The sequence below is a fragment of the Lissotriton vulgaris genome, chromosome 2_1 (assembly GCF_964263255.1).
Source record: "Lissotriton vulgaris chromosome 2_1, aLisVul1.2, whole genome shotgun sequence".
Taxonomy (NCBI): Eukaryota; Metazoa; Chordata; class Amphibia; order Caudata; family Salamandridae; genus Lissotriton; species Lissotriton vulgaris.
Window position 1 is genome coordinate 157,883,487 of NC_141687.1, and position 16,641 is coordinate 157,900,127.

The following is a 16,641-nucleotide window of genomic DNA, read 5'->3' on the forward strand; positions in this document are numbered from 1 at the left end:
GCACCTCATTAAAAAGCATTGTAGTTAATAGAGGGTTTTAGGACTTTAGTTACATTATAAAACGTTTGTGATATGTGCACGTGTGGATTTTGTCTCATTAAGGTTAAAAAAAATATATATATCTTTAAGCGTGTTCTGGCGCGCTTACGTTTTGGGTTTGGTTTGCGCTGCAGAGACGATACGTCACGGTTATGCGATGCATCATGAGGCGTCTCACGGGCTACGTGATACGTCACTTAATAAAGAATATATTTTACAGCTATAGATATTAGCTTTTAAAAAACCAATGAAATTCACAGAAAAAACCATAGGTTATAGACCATATATAGTTAGGAATTTGCATTTACAAAACCTTGAAAATTCACTGAAAAAACCATAGGTTATAGACCATATATAGTTAGGGATTAGCATTTAAAAAACCTTATTTTATTTGCACAAAACCATTGAAATTCCATATATAGTTAGTTGCACTAACTATATATCGCGGACCCGCAATCCACTGCTAATGATGTCACATATTACATCATTCATGACATGGTCGGTGACATCACTGATGACATCAGTGATGACATCTCAAATGACATCACTGATGACATCACTGATGACAACACCCAGTGACTGTATGTTTCTGTAAAGTTAAAATATGTCTTACATATTGAAGAATGAGTGGATGTATAAGACCCGCAATCCACTGCTAATGATGTCACATATTACATCATTCATGACATGGTCAGTGACATCACTGATGACATCAGTGATGACATCTCAAATGACATCACTGATGACATCACTGATGACAACACCCAGTGACTGTATGTTTCTGTAAAGTTAAAATATGTCTTACATATTGAAGAATGAGTGGATGTATAAGTGTCTGGATGAAGGATTTAGTAGGTGCATGACTGACTGTATGAGAGAATGATTAAATGTGTCTCACTGAGTGCATGGGTTAGTGATTAAAGTGTCTTAATTTGGCAATCATTATTTATGTTCTTCTGTAAACTGCTGCATGTTTAAATCAGTAGCTATATCAGTAACTATATGGGTTATTGAATGGTTGCCCAAGTATTTGTATGGGAGACTGAGTATGTGTGTGGGTGGCTGGGAGGTGTATAACTCTGTGCATAGATGTGTGAGCAGTTGATTCCCTAGGTGTATGGGTTCAAAAGTGCATGTAGAAACAGCTGTATGGACAGTTGACTGTGTGCATGAGTGTATTGGTGAGTGAATGGATATCTCAGTTCTACATGTCAAAGTAAGTACATATGTAAAACACACTCCATGTGAGAGTTGACATATATAAATAACTGAACATAAGAGCCAGTGAATGTGAGAGTGGCTGTATGAATCATTGTGAACTTGTATCAAGGATTGTATAAGAGAGTAAATATGTGTTAGTATATGTTTGAATAAGTAAGGTGTGTATAACTGTATAGTTGAGGAAATGGAGGTGTGATTGATTCTTTGCATGACTGACTAGGTGTGTGAGTAACTCCATGGATGAGTGACAGTCTGTGAGTGCCTGTTTACACTGAGTGTATCTAAGGTTATATTAGAGTCTGAAGATGTATTATCACATAAATGATATCATCAGTGATGTAATCAGTAATGTCAAATGAGATGTCAGTGATGTCATCAGTGATGTCATTTGAGATGTCATCAGTGATGTCATCAGTGATGTCACTGACCATGTCATGAATGATGTAATATGTGACATCATTAGCAGTGGATTGCGGGTCCGCGATATATAGTTAGTGCAACTAACTATATATGGAATTTCAATGGTTTTGTGCAAATAAAATAAGGTTTTTTAAATGCTAATCCCTAACTATATATGGTCTATAACCTATGGTTTTTTCAGTGAATATATATATATATATATATATATATATATATGTATATATATGTATATATATATATATATATATATATATATATATATATATGTATATATATATATATATATATATATATATATATATATATAGAGCTTGGATGTTTGAAAATCGTCGCTGCAGGATTGCCATGTTGGCATGCATGTTTCATTTGATTGGAATATGATACTAAATAAGTATTAAAAAAAAGAAAGAAAAGAAGCCAGTCCCCACTGACTCCGACCATGATAGTCACTTTGAGCCACAGGACCCCCATTTTGAGGCAGTTGTACCAGATGATGTGGAGAACCCTGGGCATGACCATAATCTTCACCCTCAGGATGTCACTAACCTTGAGCCCTCCCCAGTGAAGGCTTTACCACCCAATGATATGACCGCCTACCGCTCTGTCATTCAAAGAGTGGATGATCACCACAAGGTGAAGTTTTATGTAGTTGAGGAATATTTTCTTGTGTAAACAATGTCAAGTGCTCCACAGAAACTTTCAACGAGCCGGTTAATGCCAGGGTGGTTACAATCAGGTTTTGCAAGTGTTATCCAATGAATTCTGGAGACCATTTGCCTCACTGCTCAGTGTCTCCATGTCCGCACCAACGAAGATGAACCAGACCGGGTCAATCACTGGAGGGGTAGAGGAATGGATGAGAGAGAGGGCGAGAGAGTGACCCACAGCATCCAAAAGGTGGGCCAAATGAACCGAAACCACAAGGAAATGAAACCGGTAAGCCCCATACACAGGCAAGGAATTGAGATATGTCTCAGTAGGGAAAGGGGGCAAGGGAAACACCACCAGACAACAAAGCCAAAACAGCCCAATCGAGAAAAATTGTTGAGCATTAGAACATTTCTGAAACACACTAATCAGCCACTCATCGTCTCCAAACTTATTGGCAGACCAACTGAATCCTTAGAACCAATCCTTAGAAAAATACCACTGCTGCTATGTTATGAATCAACAAGAGTAGCTGGTAACTCGGTGGCCCTTGGCTGAGTTGGTTTACAGCAAATCATTATACTGTTCTTTTGTCTAACCAAGATTCTATTGTTCTTTTGGTTTTCACCTGCAACTTTCTCCTCAAACCTCTGCTCCCCCTGTTATGGCTTTACTAACATCAGTTTGTACCATAAATGCAAACAGTCTGCTACATTTACAGCAGGTTATGGCAGATTACAGACTGTGCAAATTGTAAGAGATGGAGGGTATCCAAATACAATTTGGGGTATTCGTTTTGGTTCTCTACTTGTTTCCTCTTACCCTGATTTTCATTCTGCTGCAGTGCCTAGGCAATTACATGACAAACCTCAATTTCAAGGACACATACTTTCACATACTCATTCATCCAGCATATAATCGCTGTCTTAGTCATAATAGCCATGAGGGTCTCTACTAAAGATCTAGTCATCACAGTGCAACAGCATATTTCATGTCTTTCCTTGTCTTGACAATTGGCTGATAAATAGCTGAAGCCGCTGGCAATGCCCTGCACACACTTAGCTCCCCTGTCATTCCTGCATGTCAAAGTCATATCTTTGCTCACAACCGATACAACCCTTCTTAAGGGCAGTTGTAAACTTTGTGATATGGAAGCCTATCCCAGCCAAGAGAGGGGATGGCATATTAAAGGCTTCTTCCTTATTTTCAGACATTATGTCCCTTAACAGTAAAGGATGGTCATCAAACTGATGCTGATGATGGCTTCATGTACTGCCATAGGACCACATGCTGAGCTGCACATGTGCTGTCTAAAGGAGTGTTTGTCCAGACAGTGATCATAAGTGACAGGTCAAGGAAAGAGTCTAGTATTGGTAGTGTTGTACGACTTATTCTTCCCAATTAAATCTGTGCGTATTTTGGACAACATAAACATCAGAACTGTGCAAGACCGATTACAACCATACCATTGGGCTATGTTGGCCTAAGACCTGCCAGCTCACAGTGCATCATCTGTACCTCTAACCTGACAAGGCAACAAATGGATTGTACAACCTCAGAACATGACAATCTGACTCTCCAAGTAAATTGTGTTAACAGATCTAGAACCTTTTCGTTTGCATACCCAAAGAAGTACCCAAGAATTACACAAAATGCAGTTTCAATATTAATTGAAACATTGTCATTCTTGAGTAAAATACATGCCATGCAACAATCAATAGAAGGAAACCGAATAACATAATTAGCATGATGAGAATGGTGAATAAGATACACAGTTCGACCATTGTGCTATAACAGTGAATATATGCTGTACTGTAATATAATGTACTCCTACCTAGCACTACCTTGCCTAGTGTGCCCAGGGTGGGTGAATCTGCTAAAACCCCATACGGTGATCAAACTCCCCACTACCTGTGGGTAAGTGTCATCAGACTACACGTCTTGGTGGAGAGGAGGTCAACATCTCTCACAAGAGGTTGACAGGTATCACCTGGGCTGGGATACCGGCATGCGATTGCCTCTCGGTGTCAGCAAAATGCTCCTCTAACTAAATAAGGAAGCGATGCTGTATGTATAATAGACATCACCCATGTTGCCATGTCGAGGTTTTAGTTAGGCTGCTATTGTTGATTCTGTTGTGATAGCTCTGTTCCCAAAGGGAGGCAACAACAACATTTTGCGTAGTGAACTCATTCTTGTACAGAATGTCCAAGGTATAGTGTTAATATAAATATATATATATATATATATGCCTACCAAGTGGAAATGTATGCACTGCTGTTTCAGAGAATATTATCCTGCACGGGCACGCAATGAAAAATGTGTCAAACATCACTGTGTTTAAGAAAGGAAGACAACTTTAAAAACATTACCATGTAAATTGTGGTGTTCCTACTCAGGACTAATGTATCCACATGACAGTAGAGCCCAGAGTTCAGCACAGTTTTAAAATGTAGAAGAATCATGTATTGCTGGGCAGTCCACCTGTGCACCCTCAGCTGCATATGGCCATTACCAATTATGCCTCATAGGTGGGGAACATACATGAAAACATGACTATTTGGGTACCTGATCGCAATAACAACAAAATAATCTTAACTGTCTTGAGCTGACAGAGATATATGTGGCACTCAGAGTGTTTTGCACACTTATTCAAAGCAAAACGGTATTGGTGAGGACAGCCAATATGACTGTCATGTAATAAATCCAGAAGCAAAAGTGATTTCAGTCATCCTGCCACTCAGTGTTAGCACAAACAATATGGCACTGAGCCATTCAGCATCAAGCAGACTTACTAATTAGGATGCATCAACAAGTAATCGAGTGGGCGATGTACCCTCAAGTACTTCAACAGTACTTCCAAAAAAGGGGGAAGCTCACAGTCAATCTGTTTGCCATCATAGATAATGTAAAAATGCACAAGCCTTGTTTCCAATACCTGCACCCACACTCCATGGCCAATGCACTGTGGATGAATGGGTCAGGGATATTTCCTTACCCGCTTCCTCTACTACCTATGCTCCCTTATGCAGTGAGGAAGCTAAGGCAGATATCTACATTGTCATTCTCAATGCACCAATGCGTATAAGGCAAACTTGGTACTCATCACTGCTGGAATCGTCTGTTCACCCACACGAGAAGTTACCCATCAGATCGGACCTCTTAACACAGCTTCAGGGTCAATTGAGGCATACAAATCTCAAATGAACGTGCAGTTTATTAGCTGTGGTCCTAGAGTATGGCTACCTATACCTACCCTAGAAATGTATGCATAACTTGCATTACCATTTTGCTATGCAGCAAAATTGATACTTTTCCTCTATTATTACATTAGTAAGTAAATTAGTAAGTGAATGTGATTCTCAAAGGACTCCTAGGACCTCCATTTGAGCCAGAAAAAATTCTTGGGAATCTCTTCCTTGCATAGGGCTTTTGAGTTGCAGGCTTTAACGGTGGAACACAAAGTTGTCCTGAGGACAAATCCTTGCATCCTGCCAAAGGTGGTCTCTGCATTTCATATGAATCATACTACTGAGTTGACAATTTTTCTTTTCAAACCCTAACAAGGTGGCAGAAAGAGCATTGCACACAGATTTGAAAAGAGCTCTAAAGCATTATATTGGTCAGAACACATCTATTTGCAAGACAAAGCAGCTCTTTGCTGCATTTGCAAAACCCATTCTTGGGTCCACAGGGCAGACAGGGGCTACCGGACCCTGACCATGACGGTTGTGGTCATTTGTCACTGGTCTCCTGGGGTCCATCCTACTATGGCTCTGCAAACTGGGTCACGTATCCCTTCTTGCACTTGACTCTCAGGGCAGTGAGGGTGAGATGTCACAGGCTTCTCATGGAGGTAGTATGGGGCGGGGGAGAGCTCAAAATTCAACAACCAACTAACTGAAACAATAACGTACCGCCTTATTTGGGATTTTCTGGCTGGGATACTCAGTTACAAATGTGCTAGATGTCCCGTCTGTTGTACTATAGCCTACAGTACTTACTATATGGCTGATAATATGACAGACTTAATATCTGCCATGTTTTGATGGAGTATGTCAACCACAAAATACTAAATAAGGCCCTTAATGTCCAGCTCAGTGCTTGTTAGTTAGTAAATGCAGGTAATTTAATCACACAACTTAACTAACTACTCCACATAACTGAGTTGCTTGTTTTTGCTTCTGGTTTACATTGGGCAGAAAGTCTCAAGTCTCACCTTCCTTTGAGCATGTCTCAGCCCTTTTTATCTGGTCACACGTGAAGATTTGCAAGCCTGAACACCAGTTCTTGACGGTCAGGCGGCAAACCTCGCACAGCCCACGGTTGCCATCTCTGCGGTAGTCTCTCTTTGGTGCTAACATCACTGTGTGAATGCAGAATGCCATGTCTAGATGTCCCCAGCAAATATTTTGTAGAAAGAGGAAAGTGTAAAAGTGGTTAATAGCAACTGTGAGCATCAATCTTAATATTCATTTGAATATCTCTATGTATGCCCATTTTTGTTATCATAGAGTGTGAGCGTTGTACATTGTTTTCCAGGTCTCTAAAGGTGAATTTCAGCTGCCCGATTTTCTCAGAGATGCGGCACAGGTGCAGTATTGCAGTCCTCTAGCATGCTTTACAGTGCATGTGATTGTAATGAAGAATGCCATATAAACCAAACATATCGATGTATCCATCTTTTTTTAGCCATTCTTTTTATTGGCATGTTTATATCAAACCACAGAGTTTTCCAATCTCAAGTTAAAGAAAGTTTCTAAAGAGACTTGTGCCAACATGTGGTTGTGATTATCTTGCGATTGAGTCTAGGTTTGCACTAACTGAGTTGACGAGGTACTTTTCTACTTACAGAAATTGGTCACAATGTCAGACTTTCAGGCTTTACTCTGTGCCAATCAATCATTTTCAATGAATATGGAATAGGCTGAAAAAGTATCAACTTCGAATAATGCACTGTGCTCTCAGACGCATTCTTGTGGCAGTGGAATTACTAGAAGAGCCTATTGGGGATTTTCCGAGGTTAACCTCATCTTTAAACTATGAAGCTTTCCAGCCTCCTTTATGCTTCTTCAAAACACTTTTGCAAACTGTGGAATTTGCCAATGTTGCCAGAAGCACAGTTCCCGTCGCCCAGGTCATTTCCTGCCAAGATTTCCCTGCAGCGGGTTTATGAATTGAAATATCCCTTTCTTGTTTGGACTGCCTGACTGTCCCCAGTTTCACTAAGATGGATGCCTTCTTTACCCTACCTCATTCACTTGTGTTGTTGCCAACAGTTCTACAACTTTTTCCGCCCTCACAGAGCCATGTAAATACCCCATTCCTCTAATTTCTGTGAAGGCAACTTCTTTTGACTACTATTTATAGCCACTGTTTAGCTATTTCTTTTCCATACTACTCACTTGCAATCCTTTAGACTGATAATGTTTTACTCTATTGGCTCCACTCAAACCTTATTTGTTCATCTTAAAACATTGCGGACAGGGATTTTGGGTAGCAGAGCACTTTATACCAGTATAGCATGGGGTTCTGACAAGGTATCTGTATTGAAACGCTCTTGAATCAAAGAAATATGTAAAAGATGTATCATATGGGCCTATCATTCAAAGGTATGGGGGGGGGAAGGAGAGTGCCAAATAGAATAGACAGGAAAAGAGAAACTAGATTGCCTTTCTCATGTTGATGGTGGAAGAGATGGGTTCTGAATGCTACAGCGCTGGCTGTGTTCAAAGCAAGTATGGTACACATTTCCATATTGAGGTGCCACAGCCTATGAATGAGTGAGGGAACACTTGCTTTGCTCTTAGTTCTGTAGTCTGCCCCCTATGGATATTTTTTCTCCTCAGATTCCTTGTTCTGTCTTAGTTTTAAGGAGCTAAGGTAATAGAGAGCGGAACTCTCAGATGTATTTTAAAGTTCTCTTTCAGGTACATAGGAACACCTTTCATTGCCATGTACCAGAATGGCAGGGGCACGGCTGGCTTTTGAGAGAGCCGGACCCACTCGAATGAGCTCCCGGCCAGATCTACTTACCCACTTTATAATCCTTCCTAAACAGGAGTCCTAGTAACACCAACAACACAATATACACACTCACAAGGGTCTTCATAAAAACCTGCATGCCACATCTGACATTTTTGCATAAGTGGAAAGTACAGCAAAGAAGCGCAACAGACTGTAGATCTGAAAATAAGATGGGGGCCATCCGCTAGACTCTGTGGGCGGTGGAAGCAGAGGGCAGATCTGTAGTAGCTCTACATGCAATCTGTGTAGATAGGTTATACTCCCACTTGCCGACCTAATCTCATGCTGCTCCATGTAACAACAAACTGCAAGAGAAATCAGGGGGATTTGGGGGGAAAGGCAATGGAAAGAGAAACGTTACTGAGCTGTACCCTCGTTCGGCAAGCATCATCTTTTTCTACGTTGTGTTTCTTTTGAGTAGTAAGAACAAGTCCCTATAATGACAAAGATATTTTTTAGTAGGTAATGGATAAGAATAGGAAGACAATTCTCTATGGTCACTCACACTGAATATTTAAAATGGGCTGAAGCAGAGACTCCAGCCATAACCACACAAACAAGATAAACACCAGGTCCTAGAAGAACAACCTGGGGTGACTTACTGACTGCACTGGCCCGAATGATGATAGACCTTCTTGACCCTATAGCATCCGAGCATCCTGCTATAAAGAATTACACATGCAACGTCATTCCTTACAGATACAGGAGGCTTTGTCTCTCTTAGAGAAGTGTGGCTCAACGGTTAGAGGCGGCAGACCCGGAGGCAGAGGTCGGCCCGGGACCAGGGTTCAATTCCCGGCGCGGCCGGGTGCAGGACCAATGTCAGCGGGCCCGATAAATCTCGCCTCGGTGCCACTCTAACCATGGGGCCCCACGCTGCAACTCTGGGCAATAGCTTGCTTAATCTCCACTCCGGCCCCATCACCACCGGGGATGCCTGGCTGCACCTTGGGGATGCCCAGTAAAGGGACCATCTCACAGGGAAAGCCAGGACGGGTTCCCCAGTGGTACAGTGCTGGACGCCTCTGGGTAACCATGCGCTCTATAAATCCAACAATCATTCATTCATTCATTCTTAGAAATACCCACTCACAACACACACTCACTGGGTACTCGTGAACAAACAGGCGAGTCCAACAAAATACATGACCTGACGTGGACAGACACTGGACACTAATGCATTGGTCAGATGATTCCCCTGCTCAGGAATGAATTAAAGGATGTAGCAAAGCTACGAATGTGGCCTACAGTAGCTAGTTAGTACGTGTTTTCTAATTCTTGCATTCTACAGTACGTCTAAAAACGCCATTATAGATTATGTACTAACTAAAAGTACACTGTTATGTTATAAAACAAATTTTTCTTTTAAAGCAGGATGACTTAGACAGAGGCAGGCATTTTCCTGCCAATGTCTACTGATGCCCTTCTCAGTGAGTGGTAACGTGTGAAGCAGGAGCATCTCCAGGACATTGGTGTGTTAACTGGTCTAATACTAGCAAAGGCCTCTCTGAGAAGTTGGCCTGGTATATGCTGTTCACTAATTAAAGTGAGCCCCTTGCACCAGTCCAAACAACCCTTATGGTGATTTAAGAGGTCAAAGATAACCTTAGAAAGCTATCCAAGTGCTAGCTGTGGAGAGCAGCCTTCAGGCTTAGCCTTGAAGGAATCTTAAGCAGCTTGTTTTACCAGAATGTAACCTTACAGTATTGGTTAGATGAAAGGAGAACCACACAGCAGTGTTAAAAATATGTATTTATTAATATAACATTATCAAGTACGACACAGTATCTCCTACATGGAGATAATAACAAAGCACACAATACGGAAATGAGAGTAGATAGCACTAATACATAGTGGGCCCAGTGGGTGACCGAACCATATACTAAAATAGTGGTATAAGAACCACGATTCAAGCCAAGACAGTGTTGAGAGGACGTAGAACCACTGGGACACCAAGGAACCACCCAAAGTGAGTAAGTAGGGTCCCCACGGAGGACGGGTGCAGTGTGGGAACACGATCGCGTGCTCTGTACAATTCTATGGGAAAATCACAGTTGAAGTTTTAGAGTTTAAAGACCCTTCCCAGTGGACTTTGAAGACACCCCGTGGAAGATCGGAGGTTGGAGATACAACCCACCCGTGAATACTGAGGTACCCAAGTTACCTATCCCAGGTAAGCCGGGTGCATAGGTCTGAAGTGGTGTCGGAAACTGCAGTCTAACCCAATGGATGACTTCGAAGAAGAGCCGCTGCTGGAAGGAAGAAAAGTGCCAATTTGTGATTCTTTTTTTTGCCATTTCTCTCTTACACACTTCTGGTCTCTACATACACCTCTCTGTCTGTCAACCATTCTTACTCCATACACATGTCCCCCCCCTAATATCTTGGGTTCTTTTATAGACGCTTGCTAAGTGATCGCCTTGCTAGTCCAGAGGCTCTCTTTATACCCTCCTTCACTGACCCTTCATTAATATCAGATCCATTAAAGATCCGACTAAGTCCTGTTCCCAAAATCAGATCCTACCATAGGTTTCAAAACGGCCGTATAGCCATGAATTTTTCCAGAATTATGTAGATGTTACACATTCATTCTTCCCTACATATTCCCCAACTCTGGTAGTTCAGCCCCTTAATGCTCTTCGCCCCCTACAAACTATATCTGACCAGCTTACGCTTCCTCTGCAGGATATAGCTTCCCTTCGTGGAGTACCTGGAGCTAAAAACTCATGAAAACTCATCTATTCTCCTCATAGTTTACTTTAATGTCCTCTGCCTCACACTGTCCTCTCCCCTGGCGAGTTTTTTTTCTTCTCTCTTTTAGCGCGGGGACACGCCGGGATGGCGTAACCATGCGCTCTATAAATGTCTTTATTATTATTATTATTATTATTATTATTATTAGCTAGGGTTCAAAGATGTCGACCAACCTTATCATTTCAATGGGAAGCTTCCCTCATCTCTCAGCCCAGATCCTACTAAAACAGAACAGAACAGGAGGTACGTAGGCGAACAGCGGACAGCCACATTACACTCCAGGTGCACACAAGTCACTGCACACCACTGGTGAGCACAGACCAGTGAGAAATAAAAAAAACATGAGAATTTTTAATTACTCCTAGTAACTATTTTTAGTTCTTTTGTATGGCCTTGACTTTGCCACGATTTTTATTAATCTGGAAAATAACAATTGATTTACTGTTGCAAAACAAAAAAAAGCATGGCTGCTTTCGGCAAGAGAAGTAACCCATTTGCCCACTTCCCTGCTGACCCAGTTTCTGCCGCTCCTCTCACTTGCTAGCCTTGCAGCACATGAATACTGTTTGCGTTGCAGTTCAGAGACTTGCGTTCTACCGTGAGAACTTCATACATTCAGCACTGATAGGATGAACTAAGTACACACGAAGACATGGACGGGCTGACATCAGATACACACATGATTCCAGTATAGGGGCATAAATGCAGAAGGAAAGTTTTTCGTTCTCATCTTGATTCCGAATCAGTCAATAACTAGCAGCCACATAATCTAGAGTCAACCTAAAAAGTGCAGAACCCACTCAGTAACAATGAGTACAACAGCATAGAGTCCTTCAAAACAGGTTCTCAGGACAAACCTGTGACAATGCAATGTCTTTCGAACAGCTCTTAAGGACAGGCTCGCATCACACAAGTAGCCAGTATGCAAAGAGTTCCCTAGCAGCACAAACTGTTGCAGCAGAGTCTTTTGTAGGGTTCCATTCTAGACAGTTTTGATCCCTTATCAAAGGTTACACTCGTCCACACCGGTTGTGGTACTGAGGCACTGTAATATTGCCCCAAAGCCAAGGGAGACTGGTCAGGTTAAGTCTTGACCCTGTTATCAGTGAAAGGTCCTGTTCTTGGATACCTGGCCTTTTTTCCTGGTGTGCAGTTTTTGCCTCGTCCACTGTTCTCTTTCCCAGCTCCAGAAAGCTAACAGATGCTGATGACCAAACAAGGATTTGGAAAAGACGAGTCTTCAAAACCATTGGCAAGACACCCAGCAATATACCCCCCACAGAACCCTCTGGATCACCATTCCACTCAAAGCATGCCTGAAGACCTGAAATATGTGCATCCGAAGCACCTTCACACCCGCTGAGTCAAAAAACACATGCGCCACAGGGTGTTTACCAAAGTGTTACTGTTACTGAAAACAGTACAAGGCCCACTGCCACACATTGAGCTCAGCTGACACAGTTCAAGGCCGCTGCCACACTTCAAGCAAGGCCGCTGTCACAGTTTAAAGCCTGCTGCAGCAGTTCAAGGCCCGCGCCACACATCAAGGCCTGCTGCCACAGTTCAAGGCCCGCTGCCACAGTTCAGGGCCCGTTGCCACAGTTCAGGGCCCGCTGCCACAGTTCAAGGCCCGCTGCCACACATCAAAGCCCACTGACACAGTTCAAGGCCCGCTGCCACAGTTCATATCCCACTGACACAGTTCAAGGCCCACTGCCACAGTTCAGGGCCCGCTGCCACAGTTCAAGGCCCGCTGCCACAGTTCATAGCCCACTGACACAGTTCATAGCCCACTGACACAGTTCAAGCCCGCTGCCACAGTTCAAAGCCCACTGACACAGTTCAGGGCCCGCTGCCACAGTTCAAGGCCCGCTGCCACAGTTCATAGCCCACTGACACAGTTCAAGCCCGCTGCCACAGTTCAAAGCCCACTGACACAGTTCAAGGCCCGCTGCCACAGTTCAAAGCCCACTGACACAGTTCAAGGCCCGCTGCCACAGTTCAAAGCCCACTGACACAGTTCAAGGCCCGCTACCACAGTTCAAAGCCCACTGACACAGTTCAGGGCCCGCTGCCACAGTTCAAGGCCCGCTGCCACAGTTTAAGGCCCGCTGCCACAGTTCAAGGCCCGCTGCCACAGTTCAAAGCCCACTGACACAGTTCAAGGCCCGCTGCCACAGTTCAAGGCCCGCTGCCACACATCAAAGCCCGCTGCCACAGTTCAAAGCCCACTGACACAGTTCAAGGCCCGCTGCCACAGTTGAAAGCCCAGTGACACAGTTCAAGGCCCGCTGCCACAGTTCAAGGCCCGCTGCCACACATCAAAGCCCGCTGCCACAGTTCATAGCCCACTGACACAGTTCAAGGCCCGCTGCCACAGTTGAAAGCCCACTGACACAGTTCAAGGCCTGCTGCCACACAACAAAGCCCGCTGCCACAGTTCAAAGCCCACTGACACAGTTCAAGGCCCGCTGCCACAGTTGAAAGCCCACTGACACAGTTCAAGGCCCGCTGCCACAGTTCAAGGCCCGCTGCCACACATCAAAGCCCGCTGCCACAGTTCATAGCCCACTGACACAGTTCAAGGCCCGCTGACACAGTTCAAGGCCCGCTGCCACAGTTGAAAGCCCAGTGACACAGTTCAAGGCCCGCTGCCACAGTTCAAGGCCCGCTGCCACACATCAAAGCCCACTGACACAGTTCAAGGCCCACTGCCACAGTTCAGGGCCCGCTGCCACAGTTCAAGGCCCGCTGCCACAGTTGAAAGCCCACTGACACAGTTCAAAGCCCGCTGCCACAGTTCAAAGTCCCCTGACACAGTTCAGGGCCCGCTGCCACTGATGAAGACTATCTACCAGCTTCTTTTCTGTGTCCCAATCTATAGCTTTCCTCCCCTCTTTTGGAGATCCATCTGTTGACTTCTTGTAGAGCAGTGGTGGGTTGGGCTGTGGTCTTGGGAAAAGAGACAAGGCTTTTCCCTCATTTTTTCCCACCCTCCGGTCCTGCTGTCATGCAGCGACAACAGCAGTTACAGAGGAAGGGTGGGAACCTCTTCTGCCCGATTCTCCCTCGGCCTTCCAATATTGCAGGAGTAAAGCAGTTTGTCAATGGAGAAGTAAAGGGCAGATCTGCAGAAGCTTCACCTTCGTTCCTGCGCTGCTCCTGCAGATTGGAATGACAGGTGCTGCAGGGGATATTCATACTGACGTCTGTGGACCCTGCAATAACTGTCATTCATCGACAACAAGAGAAGCGGGCCGTATAGAAAACACTGAGAGCCGCAAGAGTGTTGTTTTAATTTAAACACTCTGCCATGATGGTGCGAAATGTGCTCAAAGACCTATAGTTTAGCACAGCAGGCTGTAGTGGCCATTAAAGTAACATAACATAACATGTTAACAAATACACCTGTTATTAAATTACAGATTCCCTTGTCATTGGCCTTCGCCTTTAACTTGGGGCAAAAACATTAGAGGGGCCATTTTCTTGACCTGAGCCAATATTGTTGGAGCTGCCATTTGATAGTTGGTTCAGACTATTATGGAAGGTGAGAATCAGGGCACAAATGGAGGCTAGTTCAAGATTTTTATTTTGGAAAGGGAGCTCCCTCCCCTTTAGACCATGGCTAAGGGACGACGATGTAATGTAGATGCTATTTGAAGGGGAATCGCACTTGGTGATAGAATACATTTCCATCACTTAACAAAAATTGTTTTACTTCAACAAATCTTCATTGTGAAATTATTGCCTCAGTTCGTAATCCGTTATTCTCGGTGCTTTTCAGGAAAATCCCATTTTCAGGAGAATTGTAAGTAATCTGGTAAGCACAGCAAATCTCTAGACGTTTGCACTCCAATTGCTCATGCAACTATCTACTACAGTAGGTCTCCGGTGTTTCGAAAAGAAATCACGCCTTCTTGTCATTTGCTAACTTTTCAGCAAGATTGAAGCATGCCTCCCTGCACCCTTCCATCCTCAGCCATTCTGCAGCCAAATGATCCATCTCTCCTCCATAGCCCTTCTCTTGCAGTAGAACCGGAGCCAACCCCATCGCTTATTGATCAATCTCCTCGCTTGGCTGTATCGGCCATTCAGTGCTATGCAGGCTAAGCACTTTAAATACTGTACTATTAACAAATGTATTAGTACTCTCTTTACTACCCTCAGAAGGATGTAAAGCTGAGTTAGATTTGCTAGTATATTCAAACTTGTGAATTGCAGATCATGATTGTCTTCTTGAATATCAAGTGCAAGAATATCGTAGACACTAATATTGTGGACAAATTGTCGGGGGACAAAATATTGAAAGATAAGTGCAAAGAAGGAAGTATAAATATGCTATTCCTAACTCCACATCTGTGCTTCTTGAAGATATATATATATATCAAGAACCATAAAAGCAGATAAGAACAAATACAATAATAATACATGGAGTTAGATATAGAAAATCTTACACATCCTTGACGTTTTCGATATTATGAATCTCGATATTAAGGTCCAACGATATCCTGGACTGGAAATTTAGGAGCCACACCGCAGATCATGCATGTCATCGGCAAGCTTTCAACTAACTTATCCATCGCTCCAGAAAAAAGTTCATTTTGCTTAGTAACAAATTTATCGTGAGAAATCCAGCATGAAATTGCAAATCCTTTTTGATAAGTCGTTAAATTATTTTTGTATTTTTTATTAATAAATATTTTTTTTTTCAGACTGCTCCTCGCCTTTAAAGAGACAAACTCTCTCCAGGACTCTGATTCAGATAAGCCAAAAGTTGAACCTCTGACGCTGCTTTCATCGTTTCTCCTTTCCGCTGTAATCCTACCTGTTTCTGTGGGCAAACCTCAACTTGTAACAAGTAAAGCACTTTGTTGAAAACAATCAACATGTTCGCCCATGGTATTGTGGCACTGTATCAAATTACTATTTTTGAAGGTGAAATAAATAAAAACAAAAAAAAGCTAATGTGGTCTTTGTTGAAAATATGTCCTGTCAGCACCTTTTTGTAATTCATTTCCAGACCTAATTGTCTGGAAAATACCACGTTAAAACACTTTATTTTTACTGGATGGAAATTGTTTGACAAACTGCAAAGTTTAAAGGTGGTATTGGATGAGTTGTTTATGTCTAATCATTGTCTTAATCATACGTCATGAGTTCTTAGGATACGTGGAAACTTGTTAATATCTTTCTTTGTATTATTTAAAGAATATCATCTGTGTTATTACTGAAAATATCGGGACGAAAGTGGGGTTGTACATGTACATTTACAATCTTTTGTATTTTATTTTTCAAAATAAAAGCTTTAAATGTGACCTTGGACTCAGTTTTGTGGATGCACGACCTACCTGGAAGCCTATTACACGTCTCAGTGAAATAATGTTGTGCAAACTCCTGCCTGTGCAGGGATCGGACCTTAGTCATGAACTCGCAATCAGGAACATCGTCTCAGTCCCGTATACATCAGTGATTCATTTGTCAATTCAATTCAATTCAATTCAGTGATTTATATAGCGCGCTACATACCCAGAG

General features: G+C 42.9%; 1 protein-coding gene across 3 annotated transcripts in view; it reads left to right on the top strand.

The window, feature by feature from the left end:
- Window positions 1-16,424, top strand: part of TPST1 (tyrosylprotein sulfotransferase 1) — a 307,002-nt gene extending 290,578 nt beyond the window's left edge. Inside the window, exons 4-6 of one of the 3 annotated variants that reach the window (XM_086954623.1) lie at window positions 6,871-6,921; window positions 14,894-14,929; window positions 15,822-16,424. In XM_086954623.1, the coding sequence (XP_086810749.1) occupies window positions 6,871-6,921; window positions 14,894-14,929; window positions 15,822-15,839 (105 nt within the window). In that variant the 3' untranslated portion in view covers window positions 15,840-16,424. The remainder of the gene's footprint in view (window positions 1-6,870; window positions 6,922-14,893; window positions 14,930-15,821) is intronic. The other 2 variants (XM_086954624.1, XM_086954625.1) reach the window with 2 other exon arrangements.
- Window positions 16,425-16,641: the final 217 nt, after the last annotated feature.